This window comes from Triplophysa dalaica, chromosome 15 (assembly GCF_015846415.1).
Source record: "Triplophysa dalaica isolate WHDGS20190420 chromosome 15, ASM1584641v1, whole genome shotgun sequence".
Lineage (NCBI taxonomy): Eukaryota > Metazoa > Chordata > Actinopteri > Cypriniformes > Nemacheilidae > Triplophysa > Triplophysa dalaica.
Window position 1 is genome coordinate 90,155 of NC_079556.1, and position 18,495 is coordinate 108,649.

Sequence of the window (18,495 nt, forward strand, 5' to 3'; positions counted from 1 at the left end):
AGAAATACTTGAATATTAACAATGTTTTTGGGTGTAAGAATGCTACAAAAGTCTGTGGTTCAATACACCATTGACTGATGTAAACAAACCTGTATCATACAATAATCTGATAGTTTGAAACGTATAAATAAAATCATAAAATGAATTTTCTTCTATGTGCCCAGTCTAAAACCACCCAGCTGGTCTTTTCTTGTGATTTACTACATAAATCATCTAACATCACTTAAAGAACATTGTTTGGGCAATGCCATTTCAAAAAAGATTTGATCAAATTATTGATTGAGTATTGAAACCTCAATATATACAAAAATGCGCTGGTCGTTCTTCTGGTTATGAGTTCTTTGGTGCTTTAAGGCTCATCATTAGATTATGACATTTTACTCGCCATTTCACAGACAGGGTTTAAAGATTCAGATAAGCCGTAAAGTACGTGCGACTTTATAAGAAGGTTACAGCTTTTTATATCTGTTCTATGTCTGGAGTGATCTGCAAGTGAATCTTCATCTCCGTCATCCATCTAATATCTGCATTTAGTATTTAAAACAGCACATTTTACAGACTAGGTCAAGGAGGTTACCTCTGTGTTTATTCATTTGTTCATTTATCAGAAGTGATGATAAACACAGTGTGAAGAACACCTTCATATGTTACTGAGGGGACAGAAGAGAAGTGATGCTGAGCACAGGTCTCAGTGACCTCAGAGAATGTTCTGAAAGAGTACAGTAACATGTCAAGAACATGTGTTTCCTCTCCAGCATTGAGTCTGTAAACCAAACACCACATGCACGCACACATGCGCAAACACACACACACACACACACACACACACACACGCACACGCACGCACACAGACACGCACGAGCACACGCACGAGCACACGCACGAGCACACGCACGAGCACACGCACGAGCACACGCACACGCACGAGCACACGCACGAGCACACGCACGAGCACACGCACGAGCACACGCAAACAGTCACGCACACACAGATACAAGCACATGCACACACAGACACACACGCACGCGCAAACAGACACACACACACACAGATACAAGCACGCGCACACACACACACACACACATTCACAAACACACAGACGCACACGCACATGCGCGTGACACGCACGCCAACACACACAGACAGACACACACACACACATTCACAAACACACAGACGCACACACGCACGCACGCACTCACACACAAGCTCTACAGGTTACTGAAGAACATTAATGAGTGGAGGTGAAGGTCCTGCGGTGTGTGAAGAACATCAGCTGCTGTAATGTCCTTCAGAACTCAAGCGTCTTCTCTTTCTCATCTGATAATCCTCCAGGAATTCTCGACAGATGTCAGGAGTCACGTCCTAAAAGCAGAGGATGTGATTGATAAAAGCTGTCAGATGGGTCACATTTCTCCGGTCAGTCACAGGCTGATCGTGGTGTACGGACATCTTTACCTTCCCCTCTTCAGTCGACTGGTGAAGAAACTCACAGAGTTCTTGCTTCAGGTCATTATACTCTGAGCGGATGACAAACACAATGAGAGAAACAGCTCACAAACATGACCACACACACATTTCAATTAGATTTGAGTTTATTTCTTTAGCTAACATTGTATCAAAGCAGCTGTGCAGAAAAACACCAATACAAATATATTTGACACACATACATGTGTAAAGCGAACATATAAATATCAGGGCTTTAGACTAACTTTTTGCACTGGTTGCACTGGTGCACCTTACTTTTTTTCTTGGGTGCACCAGCACAAAAGTTAGGTGCACCCAAATTTTAGACCGCATCGCATTTAACGCATTTAACATTTTCCTGCTTTAACCAGTTTACTTTTTTTAATGACCATAGGCAAAATTTACTTGTAAGTGTTTATCTTACAAACTGTTTAACATTAAGTTCTTCATTTGAAGCACAAATCTACAAGAAAGGTAACTTACTGAAAAAGTGTTGGAGCTTAAATTGCTTCAGCGAAGTGAAATTTAAACTTAAAAGATCTCAAGATAAATGGACCAGGGCTTGAAGGCTCCGTGTCAGAGCATTGCTTCTGATTTCGGAAGGATCAGGCCTTAACTTTAATGAGGCCTTAACCTTTAACTTTAACATTATTCACGAAAAAGTTGTGAATTGTTCTTTTCATCTTCTCTCATCATCCCCTTCTACATTCACTCTGTTTAACTAACAGCATTAGTCTCCTCACCTCTCTGTCTGCAGCACACGCATTTTCAAACGTACACCAGAGGTTGCGCTACAGTTTTTTTTGTCCGTCATTTTGACTAACATGCTCGTAAAAATTCTGTCATAATCTGTTATTTCCCGTCATTATGGTTCAAGGTGGCGTTAGGTTGTAATTTGTATGTTCGTGACGTCATCACGCTGTACTGGCGTCTCGGAACTTGTTGTATTGTGATACAACCGAATGCCCAATAAAGCCGTTACAGTTTTTGATAGCATATTCAAGCCCTTTCCAAATCACTTTTTATTTTGCTCATATCTTGTGTATTTAACAAAAGTTATGGCTGAGGTCGACTGAAGCGCTGTGATTTTCAGGAACGAAATTTGGAGTAAATTTCAGTGATGAAATTGAAAGCACAACAGTCCAGTATCACAAATAAAAGTCACTTTACAGTGGTGAGAGACTTACTGTATTAACAATTTATAAAAAAAATCCTAGTGTTGAAGTCTATAAAAATACTGTACCGAACCATTTGAATAAAACTAAAGTAAGGAAAAGGGTGCAGCACACTTAAAGAACGAGAGCTCTGCCATTATCACTACACAAGGGAACTAACAAACATTACGGACAACAAATAATAAGCAGTGAAGCACGTTTTACGTTGTTTATCATGTGCAGTGTCTGGACTTTTGATCATCTCTTGTATGTTTTGCAATCGCGGTCCGGCTGCTTACTCCCGGTGCTGCAGACTGGGAGCTCTGTCAACTCACGAAAACATGGTGTAAAATAATTTTGCGTGACATAGTTTACACAGGACTGGCGGGAAATGTGCATTGATACTCCATCATTCTTCATGTTTTGTGGTTTACTTGGATAGGTGAACTGTCTTTCCCGCGTCCCAGCGCGATATCTGACGGGTTTTCCCGGAACGCATCATATGTCTAGTCCGTAACAATGACGGATGAAAACACGCAGGTCGCTTCACGAGCAAATCACGCTGAAGGGAAATGGGGATTTACAAATTGCCCTCATTGTGATCCGACAAAATGACGGACGGCCTTCAGAATTTTCGACAATTTTCAGTTAACGCGACCTCTGGTACACATACGTGCAGGAATATCTGGACCACGGCCAATCAGAGGGGGTGTCCGCCCTTCACTATCTCTGATTGGTTTAGACCACGATATGGGCCTAATGTGTGTCTGTTGATGAATCACATGAAGACTTTCAGAATTGCGGAGACTTTTTTCCCTTCGAACGGCTGGTCGCACCGGTGCGACCTCTAATAATTTTAAGATGCACCATTGAAAAATAAGGTTGCATGTGCTAGAGCCCTGAATATACAGTTGAAAGAAAAAGTATGTGAACCCTTTGGGCTTACTTGGATTTCTTCATAAATTTTGGTCATAAAATGTGTTCTGATCTTCATCTAAGTCACAACAATAGAGAAACACACTCTGCTTAAACTAATACAGCACAAACATTATACGTTTTCATGTTTTTAGTGAACACAACATGTAAAAATTCATAGTGCAGGGTGGAAAAAGTATGTGAACCTTTGGGTTTAATAACTGGTTGACCCTCCTTTGGCAGCAATAACCTCAACCAAACGTTTCCTATAGTTGCAGATCAGACCTGCACAACGGTCAGGAGAAATTTTGGACCATTCCTCTTTAAAAAAGTGTTTCAGTTCAGCAATATTCTTGGGATGTCTGGTGTGAATCGCTCTCTTGAGGTCATGCCACAGCATCTCTATCGGGTTGAGGTCAGGACTCTGACTGGGCCACTCCAGAAGGCGTATTTTCTTCTGTTGAAGCCATTCTGTTGTTGATTTACTTCTATGCTTTGGGTCGTTGTCCTGTTGCATCGTCCATCCTCTGTTAAGCTTCAGTTGGCCGACAGATGGTCTTAAGTTTTCCTGCAAAATGTCTTGATAAACTTTGGAATTCATTTTTCCATCGATGACAGTAATCCGTCCAGGGCCTGAGGCAGCAAAGCAGCCCCAAACCATGATGCCCCCTCCACCATATTTCACAGTTGGGATGAGGTTTTGATGTTGGTGTGCTGTGCCTTTTGTTCTCCACACATAGCGTTGTGTGTTCTTTCCAAACAACTCAATTTTGGTTTCATCTGTCCACAGAATGTTTTGCCAGTAGTGCTGTGGAACATCCAGGTGCTCTTTTGCAAACTTCAAACGTGCTGCAATGTTTTTTTTGGACAGCAGTGGCTTCCTCCGTGGTGTCCTCCCATGAAGTCCATTCTTGTTTAATGTTTTCCTTATTGTAGATTTGTCAACAAAAATGTTAGCATGTGCCAGAGATTTCTGTAAGTGTTTAGCTGACACTCTAGGATTCTTCTTCACCTCATTGAGCATTCTGCGCTGTGCTCTTGCAGTCATCTTTACAGGACGACCACGCCTAGGGAGTGTAGCAACAGTGCTGAAGTAAGCCCAAAGGGTTCACATACTTTTTCTTTCAACTGTATATAATAACATTCCTCTGATGAGAACACACACAGGCATGATTTAACACTTACGGTAAATGATGTCGAGCTGCTGTGTGTGATCCAGTGAAGAGATGCAGGACAGCAGCACATCGTCACACATCACAGATTCTGTTTCAGCCTTCTTCTCGTACGCCAGCAACGTGTCCGACTCGTCCAGCAGAAACGGAACGCCCGTCTCTACGTACAACCGCTGAAATGAAGGATTGTTGTGGTTATATACAGAGACTAACTGGTGTCAGATGTGTGTTCATTCTCTCTCAGCGCTTCATACATACACAAATTCTTTCTTTACAACACTTAATACACGTGAACGCTTTTGTTTGTGACGAACCTTACAGCCGGTACACGTGCACAGTTCAGATCTCCAGTGATAAGGCCAAAAGATAGCGGCTTCTGTCGTCTTCTTCATGTCGTTGACAGTCAGCTCTTTGTAAACGCATCTGTCACTGTTTGTCTTGTGTCGGTGACGTGTGGTCTCAGACTCGTGCTTCATCTGCGGGTGAGAGTCACACATGTTTAGCGATGTAAAGCTTGTTTTGCGTTTACCAGTGTACTCTTTCAATAGTATGAGGGGAAACATAACTCTCATGGTGAATTGATGATGATAATGTATCGCTGCATCAGTCTTTCAAACGGCTGAAAGAACAGTCAAGCGTTCCACTCACACTTCAACCTTTGACATCCGTCTGATGGGTGTTATTGTTATAACCTGCTCTACATTATACAGAAGAGCCTTCATCTCTAGTGATCAACACAGGCGAATTCACACTCTTATTATCATCATATGATGTCAATGCAGTCTCATTAGCTGCCAGGGTTACACAGCTTCACAGGATATTTTAGTGTCATGACAGTTTGTAAGCTCAATATTTGCAGTACAATCTTAGAACAATCATCCACACATACACCTCTCTTTCTTACTGTTTCATTCATCTGATAACTTGTTGAGGCCACATCACTACAACTTGTGGATGAAGAGGATTTGTCATCTCCTGCATGAGCAGCTTTGGCTTGAACTTCATTCAAAGGTGAAACTAAAAGACACATAACACAATGAATTAGAGCAGATCTCACTCACCCCTGAAACTAAACCTCAATGATATCTTTCTGCAGACAACTATTAAAGGGGTCATATGACACGGCTAAAATGAATATTATGGTTTGTTTAAGATGTAATGTAATGTGTATACATGAAAGTGAGGTGTGCTGTGATTGGTCAGTTAACCAGTGGAATGTAATAGGTGGAATACTGCAAGCTTGTGAGGGAAATGTAACCCCTCTGACCATATTCGGAACATTAGGTTCCTCTTCAATTGTACAGACAGGTACACCACAGGTATTATTTGCGTATACATTTGGGGGGTCTTAGTCAAATCAGACCACCAACTGACGTAGATTAGAGGGGGTGTGATTACACGAGGTGTTTCAGGCAGGTCTGGGTGAGCATTCGCTTTTACATAGAATGCAACTTGTGTTCCCACACTTTCATTTAAGCAAATTTAGGTGTCTAATACATGCATGGGCAACTTATGACACACCAATGACACAGAACAACACGTGTTCAGGCGATATGACCCCTTTAAGATGGGTTCATCATATCTACAGCAAACTTCATACAACCAGAATTTCAACTGCAAACCTGCAAAGTGAGCAGCGTAAGTCCAGAGGAACGGCGCTCGATTCATACAGCCGACACAAATCATCTCCATCAGAGCGTCACAGTTCACCGTCGGATTGTCCAGGTGCTGCAACATCGACAAAACATCACAACAGCTCTTCAAACCAAACCAATACACCAGAAGATATCGGGGTGAAAATGTACCCTTGCGTGATACCAGTCCTCACACACGATACACTGAATCATTTCTTCATTCACCTTAGAAGAGCCAAGAAACAAACACAAGAAAATCAGTTCATCATGTCATTCTTCACAAAATGATCAAGAATAGTCAACGTCTGAAGTACCTGATCATCTTCATCTGGATAGGGTCGGTCACATGAACAATAACGGCCAAAGTAGTTATGATTGTACATGTTCTTGACGTTCACTCCATCTTTCTCCTTTGAACGACACAAGATAAAGCCTTACATTGAGGTTTTGAAGGCATCTTACGTTACGTCCATCTTAAAACACTCACAGGACGCAGTCTGCATGTGAAGCCGTCGAACTTCTGGTTGCCACAATCGCAGCGGAACTTCCTGTGATCAGAGACACAAGTCATTCAGTAAAGTAGAGAAGAACATCCTGTCAGATCAATGTGTTTGTATCGCTCTACACAACCCATGATCACAGCTGTCAATGGAGAAATTTCACAGACCTTTTGGTGTAGAGCTCAGAGATGTCGTGACCGTCGTGACAGTGGTTGGCACAGGCGAGACACACACCTGCAGGCTCCATGTCAGGCCCTACACACGTGTTACATGCAAACACGGCCTGTCTCTTCATGTAACCCTACAAACACAACACACTATAAACAACAAGTCATGCTGAAGAACACATAACCTCTCTCTCTCTCACACTCACACTCACACACACACGTTATCCAAGGGGGATCAAGTTTGTGATTGTCTCTTGTTGGGACGACCCATTCTAATAAAGTGATGACTTGTCAAGAATCTAGAGAAGCCTGATGTACACACTAGTTGAATGAAGTGGAAGGTGTAAATGATCATTGACATTTATTCAATGTTGGTCATCTTAACTAAAGGTAGTGTAGTCGTCTGAGTTGTGTTGTGTAGTATGCACACTGCAGATGACAAGAAAAGTTGTGTGTACATCAGAGAGATTCAGATTCAGTGAAGATAAAAAATAACAACGCTTGAAACCTCAGAAATCCGTTTCCTAATAGTGAATTTTTCGATGTTCATTTGTAGAGACTTTTATTTAGTGAGGAAAACAATATATCGATTCACCTTAGGCTCCATACAAATGTACAAGGTTTGAATTTCCAGACAGAATCAGCTGGAAGCGAGAGAATGAACTCAACAATTTTGTATGTTAAAAATCAAAACAGCTGACTGAGACAAAACCAAACCGTGTGTGAAGCTTATTTCAAATGCAATGATTGTTCAATGATGAATGAAAAGCACTGTCCTCAGAATACATGCACTCAGTATCCGACAGGTTTTTACTTCATTAGACGCAGCGTTAAGTGCATGAAACATGTAGAAACAGGGCCATAGCATAGAGTTGGTCGTCTTGATCTTATTTGCACTCCAAACGTCTTTTATAAGCTGTGATGCGGTTGTATATGAAGAATTTCAGGTTCTTCCAGTCCCGATTCTTTAAAGCATCAGGTTCAGCTCTCAAACATTTCTCACAGTCACTCTTGGCTGGTACAGTACATGAGGTGATGAAGTGCATCATGTGTCGTTCCACCGCCTGCACCTCCGGGGGCTGCCAGGGGTTTTTCTTCCCGGTGGTTTTACCTTAAAGGGTCGAGAAAACAAACAGATTATAGGAGTCAAACACCCATGTCTGCGCCTGACCTGAAATCATCCCTGAGGAAAAACACCACTGACATCTTTGCTATTAGCACACACATTTGTGTGTCGGCTTGAAAATCTGATGACTTCTTTTAATACGTGCATGAACAGAAATGTTCCTACTAAACTTACAGGACATGACATAAATCTATCTCGTTTGAAGTGACGTGCACGTGTTGCCTTTTCCAGGATCAGTTCCAGATCTCGTTTAAAGCACCTGATCATCATGACACTACATTTACATTTACATTTAGTCATTTGGCTTTTATCCAAAGCGACTTACAGTGCACTTATTACAGGGACAATCCCCCTGGAGCAACGTGGAGTAAAGTGTCTTGCTCAAGGACACACTGGTGGTGGATGCTGGGATCGAACCAGCAACCTTTGATTTACCAGTTCAGTGGTTTAACCCACTAGACCACCATCTCCTAACCCAACCCTAACCCAACACTAGAGTAATACAAACCAATACAAACGTGTCCCGGCTGTATGCTCCTGTCCTTTTCATCCCATTCAAGAATTGGTTCTGTGGAAGTTAGACAACGTTTAGCTTATTAATGTGATTAATGTTCTTAACGTACCAAGAAACAAAACGAAAACGTAAGAGACAACACACCATCAGGATTTATGGTGATTTCATCGAAGCTCCTGCCGTAGAACTCAGCTAATCGGCCTTGTTCCAGAGCCATGAGAACTTTACACATCTTGGCAAGTTGCTGCGTCTTCTCGGGGTGTCGATAGAACTCGCGATGGATTCTTAAGTGGTGTCCAAGAAAGCTGGCCAGCTGCTCCATCTCTGAGTTTGTCATGTTCAGAACCGTCGACAGGGTCGCGGCGTGTTTGCGCAGTCTGACAGACGTGAGCGACTTGGGATGCGTGGCACCGCACGCCTTGGCATATCCCCGGAGACAGCGTGACCCGGGGAAATGTGTCATGGCTTCTGGTCTGGCAAACACATACGTGTTGTCTTTCAGAACCCCACAAGCCTCTCTCTGCTTAACGAGGAGCTCTAAAGCACACAGCATCTTTGGAGTCAGAAGAACGGGAAGTGGTCGAGCGCACGTACCCCTGGCGCTAATCCTCGACAAGTGTCTGCAGAGGACTTTTTCCACTTCCGATAGCGCCCAGTCCACGTCTTCATACGGATCGAAAGTGTCTCTTGATAAAAACGCAGACAACAGCACGCTGGCCACCTCTCCTTCCCTGCGACGGTTCAAGAGAATCACCTGCGCGAGACAAACTTTGGCCAGCTCTCTCCAGGCTTTGGTCGAAGGATTTTCAGAGAGCGACTCGTACCATCGGTCCAGCATCTGACCCACATACGTGTGCAGTTTTTGGACGTCTTCGGTAAAGGACATGAGGGTGGGCACGTCACACTTGGCTTCCCTCATGTTTCGCAACGCTGTGGCGGAGATCAGGTCGTACCACTTTTCCCGGTGGACCTCTTGAAACTGGATGGTGTTCTTGACCAGCTGTTTGTTGTTCGAGATCAAACCCTGAGCTTTCAACAGTTGGCTTGCTTTCACCAGTGACTTCCCAAGCTTGTTTGCAAGCGATGGAATGGTGAACTTGTCGCTTTCACAGTCGTAGCCGCACGTATACTTGACAGCTTTGACGGTCTCTGTGTAGTTCTTTGGATGAATGCAATCTTTCAATGCTTTCAAAGAGGTGACTCTCCTAGCGGTGCAAACCAGCCTTCCCAATTCTCTCATCTTCTGTCGCACGTACTGTTTGTTCTTGTCCGACATCCCGCCCTTGTTTAACAAGTGCTGTCCGACAGCTTTGATGACTTTGTCATGTTTTATGACGTCAGTGATTGGGTCAGAATTCATGGCACTCATGACTTCCCACAGTTGTTTGCTCATGTTTGAAGGAGGGGGCTCTTTGTACGCACACATGAACTGAATACGTCGTCTTCCTCGTTTAGGCGATTCAGATGGAGGTTGAAGTCTACATGTGCGCATGTGTCTCCACAGGACTCTTCTTATAAAAAGCCCTTGACAGTATGCACAGTGCATGAAATCTTGTCCCTGCGCTTCTTTGGATGGACGTTTAGATGGCACCAGTTCTCCCTTCCCTGATTTGAGAACAGCGGCGTTGTGAGCATAGTTTCCTCTGTTACGGATATGATCCAGCTGCTTTCTTCTCTCTTTGGAACCCTTGGGATAGCTCAGAGCTTTGGCCACATCGCATTTATTTGCATGCGCACCTTCTAGATGCCTTGCCATCTTGGCGTAAGGCTTACAACAGTACAAGCAGTAATGTCTCTTGTTGTACACTCGACTGCCATCTCGTTTCTGATATGCACTGACTACCACGCCATGTTTTGTGTTTTGACTAGAACAGGGTTCTTCTTCCGAGTCGGACACTTCAGATGTCGGGCCGTGTATTGTGTCTGATATTGTTGTGTGACAGTCGTCGTCGTCATTCACAGCATCACAGTCACTTTCAGAAGTGGAATACAGAGTGTACTCATCTGAACTCTCTGACGTATAATCATCACAATCTTCAAGATCTTTCATCTAAAAAAATATAGAATTTATAACTTAACTATTGTGAAAATTGTGAGCCATTTACTGCTTCTCTCTGTATTATAACACAATTGTAACAATGACACATTTTGGGGGGCTTTTGGATAGTTGTTTAGCTTAAAGTAAAAGAGAAGCAAGTGGAGGGACCTCAGATTTATCAGTCACTTCATAATTGATCATGAACATTTTGAGCACAAATACATTAATCACATGTACTCGAGAAATTACTAGTCGGTCAGTCTGTCTCTGTCTTGGTACAAAAATCTCAGTTGGTTTCTGTGTCACAATCTGTCCACAAAAGTATGAACGACAACATTATAGCATTTGCAAAAAATAAAACTAGTTCAGAGAAAAAACAATTCTTCCTGTCCAGCCACAGTGGTCTAGTTTAAAACAAGTTTATATAGAAAATGTCTGTTATAAGGCAACAATTCACCCAGAAAAACTCTGTCAAGGTTAAAATCCTCACTAAATATTCTACGACAAGATGTCACTGAGAAGTTTCTTATTTGTACCACACGTGTTTGCATTTGTAGCTGTCCTTTTTGAAAGGGAACCACATCCTTTAATTTGTTGTTATAACCCTAACCAGACAAACTTACAAGCATAAAACTCAGAGACTAGACTCTTGGTGAATGTAGAGATGAAGGTGAATGTACCTGTAGAGACGAGTGGTTTTGACCTGTAGCTTCATTCATGGGAGTCTGTGACCGGAACGAAGGAGCAGAGTTTTCTCCTGTCGTGATGTCAGTAGCACTGCTGGCGGTCTGTGAAAGACAATCAATCATAATGATCAATAAAAAGACACATCTACACACCGCATGATATAATTGTAAGAGTAAATGATGAGGACGTTGACAGTTTAATGAAGAAGTGTTGCGGTAATGATACTCTTCAGGATCAGTGGAGTATAAAGCCCAATTTTTACTTCTGCTTGGGACCTACGCCGTAGCCTGACGTGCACCTGTTCAAAAATGTAATGAGTCTATTCAACTCGACCGCAAGCACTGTGATTGGTGTGCTTGAACCCCTCCCTCGGGTCAAAAAACTATGTGATGGCGTGGTGTTTATTCATACCCATTTCTCAAAGAATTATGTAAATAAATTATGTGGTGTTCTAAACATAACAACTCAACTCATGGCTCTCTATCAACGCATACAACAAGCTCCGTTTCTTCAGCTCTTGTCTTGCTGACTCAAGCAAAACCCAATAGAGACTGACGACAGGATGTCATCGTCAAGGACAAACCGGTGTGTGAAACCCGGTGTGTTGTCTACGGGCTAGGTCTGATGCAGAAGTATTAAGCACGAACACTTCACCCCATTCCTTTACCAGAACTCTCCAGCTGAGGTGCAAATGAAGCAGGCCTTGACATGGAAATGAAGGACGGTGTTGACAGTGACTTTCTGTTCCATGACATTGCTGTCCCTACATGTGCCTGACCTAGTACGTTTACACAGACGTGTTTCCTGGATGTAAACACCCAAGTGCACATTTTTGAAAATGTTGTCTCAGTGTAAATGATGACATCATGTGTAGAAAATGATTCACTGCACCACTATGACCAGCAGAGACACATTATTTGCATTCGCCAGACTCAAAACACACACATATACACCCAGTAAGGGCTTTTAAAGGGTTAAAATGGTGTCTCTTTACAAAGTGGCCAAGTATAGGCCTGACATTCATAATACAGCAGCTCTGCTCCTTTACAACAGAAATCATAATTACAATAATTCTGCCCAACACTGGGATCCCCATAATCTAAAGTCATTACTCACCGGATTTTGATACGACATAAAAAAATTGGTATTTCAAAACTTTTAAAGTGTGAATTAAACCTAAAAGTGAATGTAAACGTCACCACTGTGATGTCAAAGAAAGGAGCGGGCTGTGGATTAATAACTCTTGAGAGAATCCTTGACAAGTGTCATGTTGCACAATAACAGTCTCAATTATTTCGTTTTTGATTTGGTTGGAGGCCAAAGTTGAGTATTACTTTCGGGTTAATTGCACAGCGCTGTCGTCATGTGTTTTTACTGGTTTTGGCAGATCAATGTAAAAGCACAACGTGATACGCGTGAATTTGAAACCTTTCAAAAACTAACATTTAACATTCTGCAGTACGAGCTCTTGTAACGCCTTTAAGATGATGATTTCATATTCTCAGGTTTGGTGGGAAGACTCCATTGCGCATCAAACATTAGAAATCAAAACCCATGGTAGGCAACAGCAGTTTCTTTTAATTATTTACAGAGTTGTGATGTTGTACAGGCCACATCTGTTCTCAATTGTAATAAACCACTTTCTTCAGTTATTTGATTTGAACATTTTAAATGCACCACTTAAAAACATCACTGATGTAAACATCACGGAAACAGAATAAAACACGTCTTGACTATCTGTCAAGTACACAGGAAAGGGGTTTTTGTTCCATTGTTTTGTTTTCTTGCATGTTGTAATAGCAAATGGCCGACTTTTCCAGGTGCACTTGAAGGCAGCATTACAGTAAAAAATTGATATCCTCCAGTAAAGTCACAATGAGTGTGTTCACATGCACAATGCTTTATAAGCTGATAACAAGTCAAGTAATGAGAACGTATGAAACGCTTTACTTTTTTTTCTCATAAACGGCAGAAACCACTCGGCAGAGGTATTTTTTCCTATTAGCATGATTTCGCGAAGCATGTAAACAAACTCCTTTACCAGTTTTCTCTGTTGTGTTTATGTGCTCATGTCTGACAGCGCAATAGTAAAAGTCCCGACTGGAAGCAACAGTCAAATAACGCATTAAAAGTCTGCTCTCAAATCATACAGTTGATGTAGAAACGGCAAAATTAAAAACTATAACACTACTTACTAGTTGCACAAGATGGTGCAGGTGAACTTTTGGGACGTCAGAGTCGGCAGACTCATTTCCGGTTGTATAACACTGTGTGGGAAAATGAGGATTTTTCCGGCAAATCTAGTGTTACACGAATGGAATTTAGTTTGCTGAACCTAGCGTTGCAAAAGCTCACCTGCGCCATCCTGTGCAACTAGTAAGTAGTGTTATAGTTTTTCTCCATCTTGGATAACTAGCCCATTGCATATGCAGGAACTGCGCACATGAAGAGACATAAAAATACAGCTTCTGATCATTGTTAATGACTAGACTTAGGTTCACAAGCTGATTTTTTATAGCTATCCGTTTATATTTTGTGCATGTAAACACACTCAATGACAGATGACCCAGAGATCTGTATAGGCCTACAGTATGTACTGACAGTCGCCTCTTTTCTCGGTTAGGTTAGCTTAGCTAACACCCATACATATCAATTACTGTACATACAGTGTAAGAAAGAACAATCACAATATTGTATGTAAGCAGTGCATTATATTCAATACATGAATGAACGTGTGCGGCAACAAGAGAAAATGAAACAAACAAGGAGGCTTATAGTTGCATTTCCTTGATATTATATAACAATATGCCAAACATTACTTGACCCATGACGGTATAACCCCAAAAATAAACATGATAAAGATTCATCCGATTCAATGTTCTAGATTCAACAAAAGCCTATTTGATCCATGTTGCAATAATGGGAGTTATTCCGTGAAACATACTTGTGTTTGTATGAGTGACAGTCTTGTGTAGTTTCTTCTTCTTTAATGTTGTTCTGGGTGCAGCTTTCCATTCACATCCATTATCTGACAATCTTACAGTGTAGATGATCTTCTCTAGAGGCATCAATACATACAAATAAAAACATTAGGCATAAACAAATACAAGTAGCACAAGGTATCGCCACTACTTTAGAAGTATATTACTGCACGATACATTTAGGAGTAAAGACAACTATATCACATAGGGAGAATAGAGTAGTAGAGTATAGTAAGTACTATGATGTGAAGGAACAGAGAATAGTTCAGTATATGGGTGCAGTGCACTTAAATGAACATAATCTAGTGAAAGAAGAACACTATGGTATAATATAGAGTATGATATGCTACACAGGACAGGGTGTAAGGGTACAGTAGGGCTGGGCGACATAAATGACGATTCATGCTCATTATACAGGTCTAAATGGATTCTGGGTTTTCTGCACAGCTCTTCCGTGAGCTACAGCTCTTTGAACAGTAGGAAGTTCTGCTCGATCTAAAATCACTACGAGATCGAATCATTTATAACGATTAATAATGTGTATTTGAAAAAGCAACACTCGTCTATCATCATTACTATAAATCAACTTTATTATCGTGAAAATACCTGAAAAGGTTTAAAGAACAGCCATAGAATATGACCACAGACATTTCCTGGAACTAATTGTTCTTCTTCCGTTTCCCATATTAAGAGTTTCTGCACAAGAGCGCCCTCTGGCTTTAGGGTGTGGCGGCTTTTTACCATAACTCATTGAGAAACTGAGAGCATAAGTATCGTGGGATATATCGCCGAGCCCTAGGGTACAGTATAGTATAACAGGCCCAGAGCATAGGGCATATAGCATACAGAATAGGTCTGTTCAAATACTGGATTCTGATTAGCCAGAAGGTGTGCATTAAAAAAAATGAATGCACGGGTAACTCCAGTCAGTCTGATCAATGTTTGAAACGAACTAACAAAATCACCTGTCTGATCAAAGATGACACTGTAAACATCAATAACAGCTTACACTTAGCAAATGAACAGCCACAACTAGCCTAGCATTAAAGGATTTTAGTATAGTAGAGTACAGTATAATATACTAGTAAAGGTTAGTATGGAGGATGTAGTTTTGGTGCGACTTGACATCTTACCAGCAAGCTTTTGTCATCCACTTGAACTCAAACAGAAATGCAGCTCAAGATGTTTCTTCTTCTCTGCATCATTTCTTATCTCTCCAGCGGGCATCTCTTGAAAATAATCTTCCAACTCAGGACTCCAGACAAAAAACTCAATTAAGGAGCCATTGCCCACTATAGGGGTAAAACATGCGCCAAATTGTTCTGCTTTTTAAGTCGCTTAATATCAACTCATGTATTTTGAGTTATTCAAGGTTTTTTTATTCAGGCGAAAGTGGTAAACCCAAATGTAATTCACTCTGCTGCACGATAGCACCAATGAAAAAAACACAATATATTGATCTGTGTTCTGTTTTCTGTCATACGCAGAGCACATTTTGAGTGACGTAAGACCAACACAAACGCAGCAGGGTTCAACAGAATCAACTTCGGACCGCAGCAAATGAGTAGAATCTGAATACACCCTTATTCAACACAACAGAAAAGTTGTTTGAAATCAAATGTAGTCCAAACTTTTCGTCATTCTCAACTAACCTTCCATCACAAAATAGTCAACAAAATAAACCAGTCTTACTAAATGAGCAAAACTCATTCACATCCACGTGGTTGACAAAGTTTAAAATGATTCGCTGATCTCTTATATTCCGTTTAAACCAGCCTACCAAAATGTCATTAACAGAAATCAAATTTGATTGTAGTCTTGCAAGTGAGAAAAAACTAAAGCTTTTCTATGACCAATAGCATTTTAATGGGGTATAAAATTCACTCTGCAGCACACGCATTTTCAAACGTACACACCATAGGTTGTGCTACACTTTTAATTGTCCGTCATTTTGACTGACAGGCTCGTAGAAAATCTGTCATATTCTATTATTACCCGTCACTATGGTGCACGGTGGCAATTAGTATGTTCGTGACGTCATCACGATGTACTTGCGTCTCGGAACTTAATAAACTGAATAAAACTAAAGTAAGGAAAATGGTGCCATTATCACTACACAAGGAAACTAACAAACATTATTGAAAACAACTAATAATGAGTGAAGCAAGTTTTACGTTGTTTATCATGTGCAGTGTCTGGACTTTTGATCATCTCTTGTATGTTTTGCGATCGAGCAGCGGTGCTGCAGACTGAGAGCTCTGTCATCTGATGAAAACATTATGTCAGTAACAATGACAGATGAAAACACGCAGGTCGCTTCGCGAGCATATCGGAAGGGAAACTGGGATTTACAAATTGGCCTCATTGTGATATGCCAAAATGTCGGACGACCTTCAGATATTTCCGTCACTGGTAAAAAAAATCTGTCAATGTCAGAGAATTTTCTGTTACACGACCTCTGGTTCACACACGCGCAGGAATATCTGGACCACGGCCAATCAGAGGGGGGTCCGCCCTTCACTATCTCTGATTGGTTTAGACCACGATATGGGCGTAATGTGTGTCTGTTGTGTAATCAAAGAGAGACTTTTAGAGCGGCTGGTCACACCGGTGTGACCTCTAGAGCCCCGAATCGTCATAATCACAATGATTTATAAGACAATTAATCGTCAGCCAAATGTCATAATCGTGACAGCCCTAGCGAGAACAAGATGGTTGTTGTAACCTAGACATTATTGTTAATAGTGTTGTCAATACAGACATTCCTCTTAAACACACACACCTAGAGTCGAGTCAGAAGGACTTTATTAACCGACACAGAGACCAGTGGAGCAGTTTTTTGCCCAATGGATGAACTTTTTGGAGGTTCGGAATCTTAATTTTACATTTTTCACAATTCACTCCCATTCTACAGCTTTGTCGAGCCAGGATACATGGTATCATAACTCACACTGCATTATTCTGAAATAATCAAGTCATATACTAATAGGATGCCTTGAGGGTCAGTAACACATGGAGAAATTTAGTTTTGGGTTTCCCTTAAAGGTAATGCTAACGCATAGTTGTTTTTGATGTTTTATTCTATTCATATTACATTTACATTGATGCATTTGGCAGTCACGCTTTTTTCCAAAGCAACTTACATTGCATTATATATTTGTTTCTGACTATGGGCAATCTTCACTAGAGTCATGCTCGAACCAATGAGCTGTTACAGTAGAGCAGTTTTATTATATGGTAAATGAGAAGAAGAAATTTAAAAACCTTTTTATCACATAAACAAACATATATATATATATATATATATATATGTACACACACATCTGTTTATGTGATAAATACTGATTATGTTCATCTTTGGTAGCTCATTTTAAGGCAAAAGACCTGAACCATCTGACACAAAAATATTAACAGCAATCTTCTAGCAGCACACATGACATGACTGTGTTTACACTGTCTCCATAATAAACCATATGTATGATGTATATTCCATGTTGTTATACAAAAGTGTACGACACACACAGACACACTCGCGCTTGATGTGTGTATCATGTGTATATAACAACACAAATATCATGTATGTGACAGTTCCCGTTTCCTCGTAAACCATATCGCTTAAACCATACTAAATGGGATTTAATTTCAAACAAAAATGTCTAAAGTTGTATGTGATCGTTCGGTCTAAAGGTTCGATGGGGAAATATAATCTACAGTTTGTAGGGTCTCTAAATTCATCACGTCTATGGAGAGTCCTCGTAGAGCACGTAAGCAAGAATGCATGCGTGTGTGTGTCTGTGTGTGTGGGCCTGCATTCATTCATTCATTCATTCACTCACTCACTCACTCACTCACTCACTCACTCACTCACCTTTGTGTACGAGCAGTTATCGGGGTCACTGCCGGCTAACATAGCAAACGCTTCATACAGCTCATCCGCTGCAGTCTGATCCATCACACACAGCTCACGCGCTGCAGTCGGATTCATATCTGATCAGACACAACAAAACAACTTAACAAAGCTGCAGCACGAGCAAAGAGGTATCCTGCTCCCCGCAACGCGTCACTTCCGCTGTGTGCAGAGCGCACTGTCGCTACCCGATCAGTCCCGGAAACACAATTTGTTCCGCGCATGCGCGAAAC

General features: G+C 41.3%; 1 protein-coding gene across 7 annotated transcripts; it reads right to left on the reverse strand.

Moving 5' to 3' along the window:
• Window positions 1-500: 500 nt before the first annotated feature.
• On the reverse strand, window positions 501-18,495 carry LOC130436722 (putative E3 ubiquitin-protein ligase UBR7). Of its 7 annotated transcripts, XM_056767656.1 has the most exons (13): window positions 15,489-18,199; window positions 14,319-14,432; window positions 11,368-11,475; window positions 7,010-7,143; window positions 6,830-6,890; window positions 6,657-6,752; window positions 6,514-6,567; window positions 6,331-6,436; window positions 5,613-5,725; window positions 5,023-5,184; window positions 4,722-4,881; window positions 1,459-1,520; window positions 501-1,365 (listed from the first exon to the last, which is right to left on the reverse strand). In XM_056767656.1, the coding sequence occupies exons 3-13, from the start codon at window positions 11,404-11,406 to the stop codon at window positions 1,273-1,275; spliced, it is 1,080 nt and encodes a 359-aa protein (XP_056623634.1). In that variant the 5' UTR covers window positions 11,407-11,475; window positions 14,319-14,432; window positions 15,489-18,199; the 3' UTR covers window positions 501-1,272. The 7 variants fall into 7 exon arrangements, with proteins under 7 accessions (XP_056623634.1, XP_056623631.1, XP_056623632.1 ...); XM_056767653.1 differs by lacking the exons at window positions 14,319-14,432; window positions 15,489-18,199 and adding an exon at window positions 18,224-18,483; XM_056767654.1 differs by lacking the exons at window positions 11,368-11,475; window positions 14,319-14,432; window positions 15,489-18,199 and adding an exon at window positions 18,224-18,481 and having other exon boundaries at window positions 504-1,365.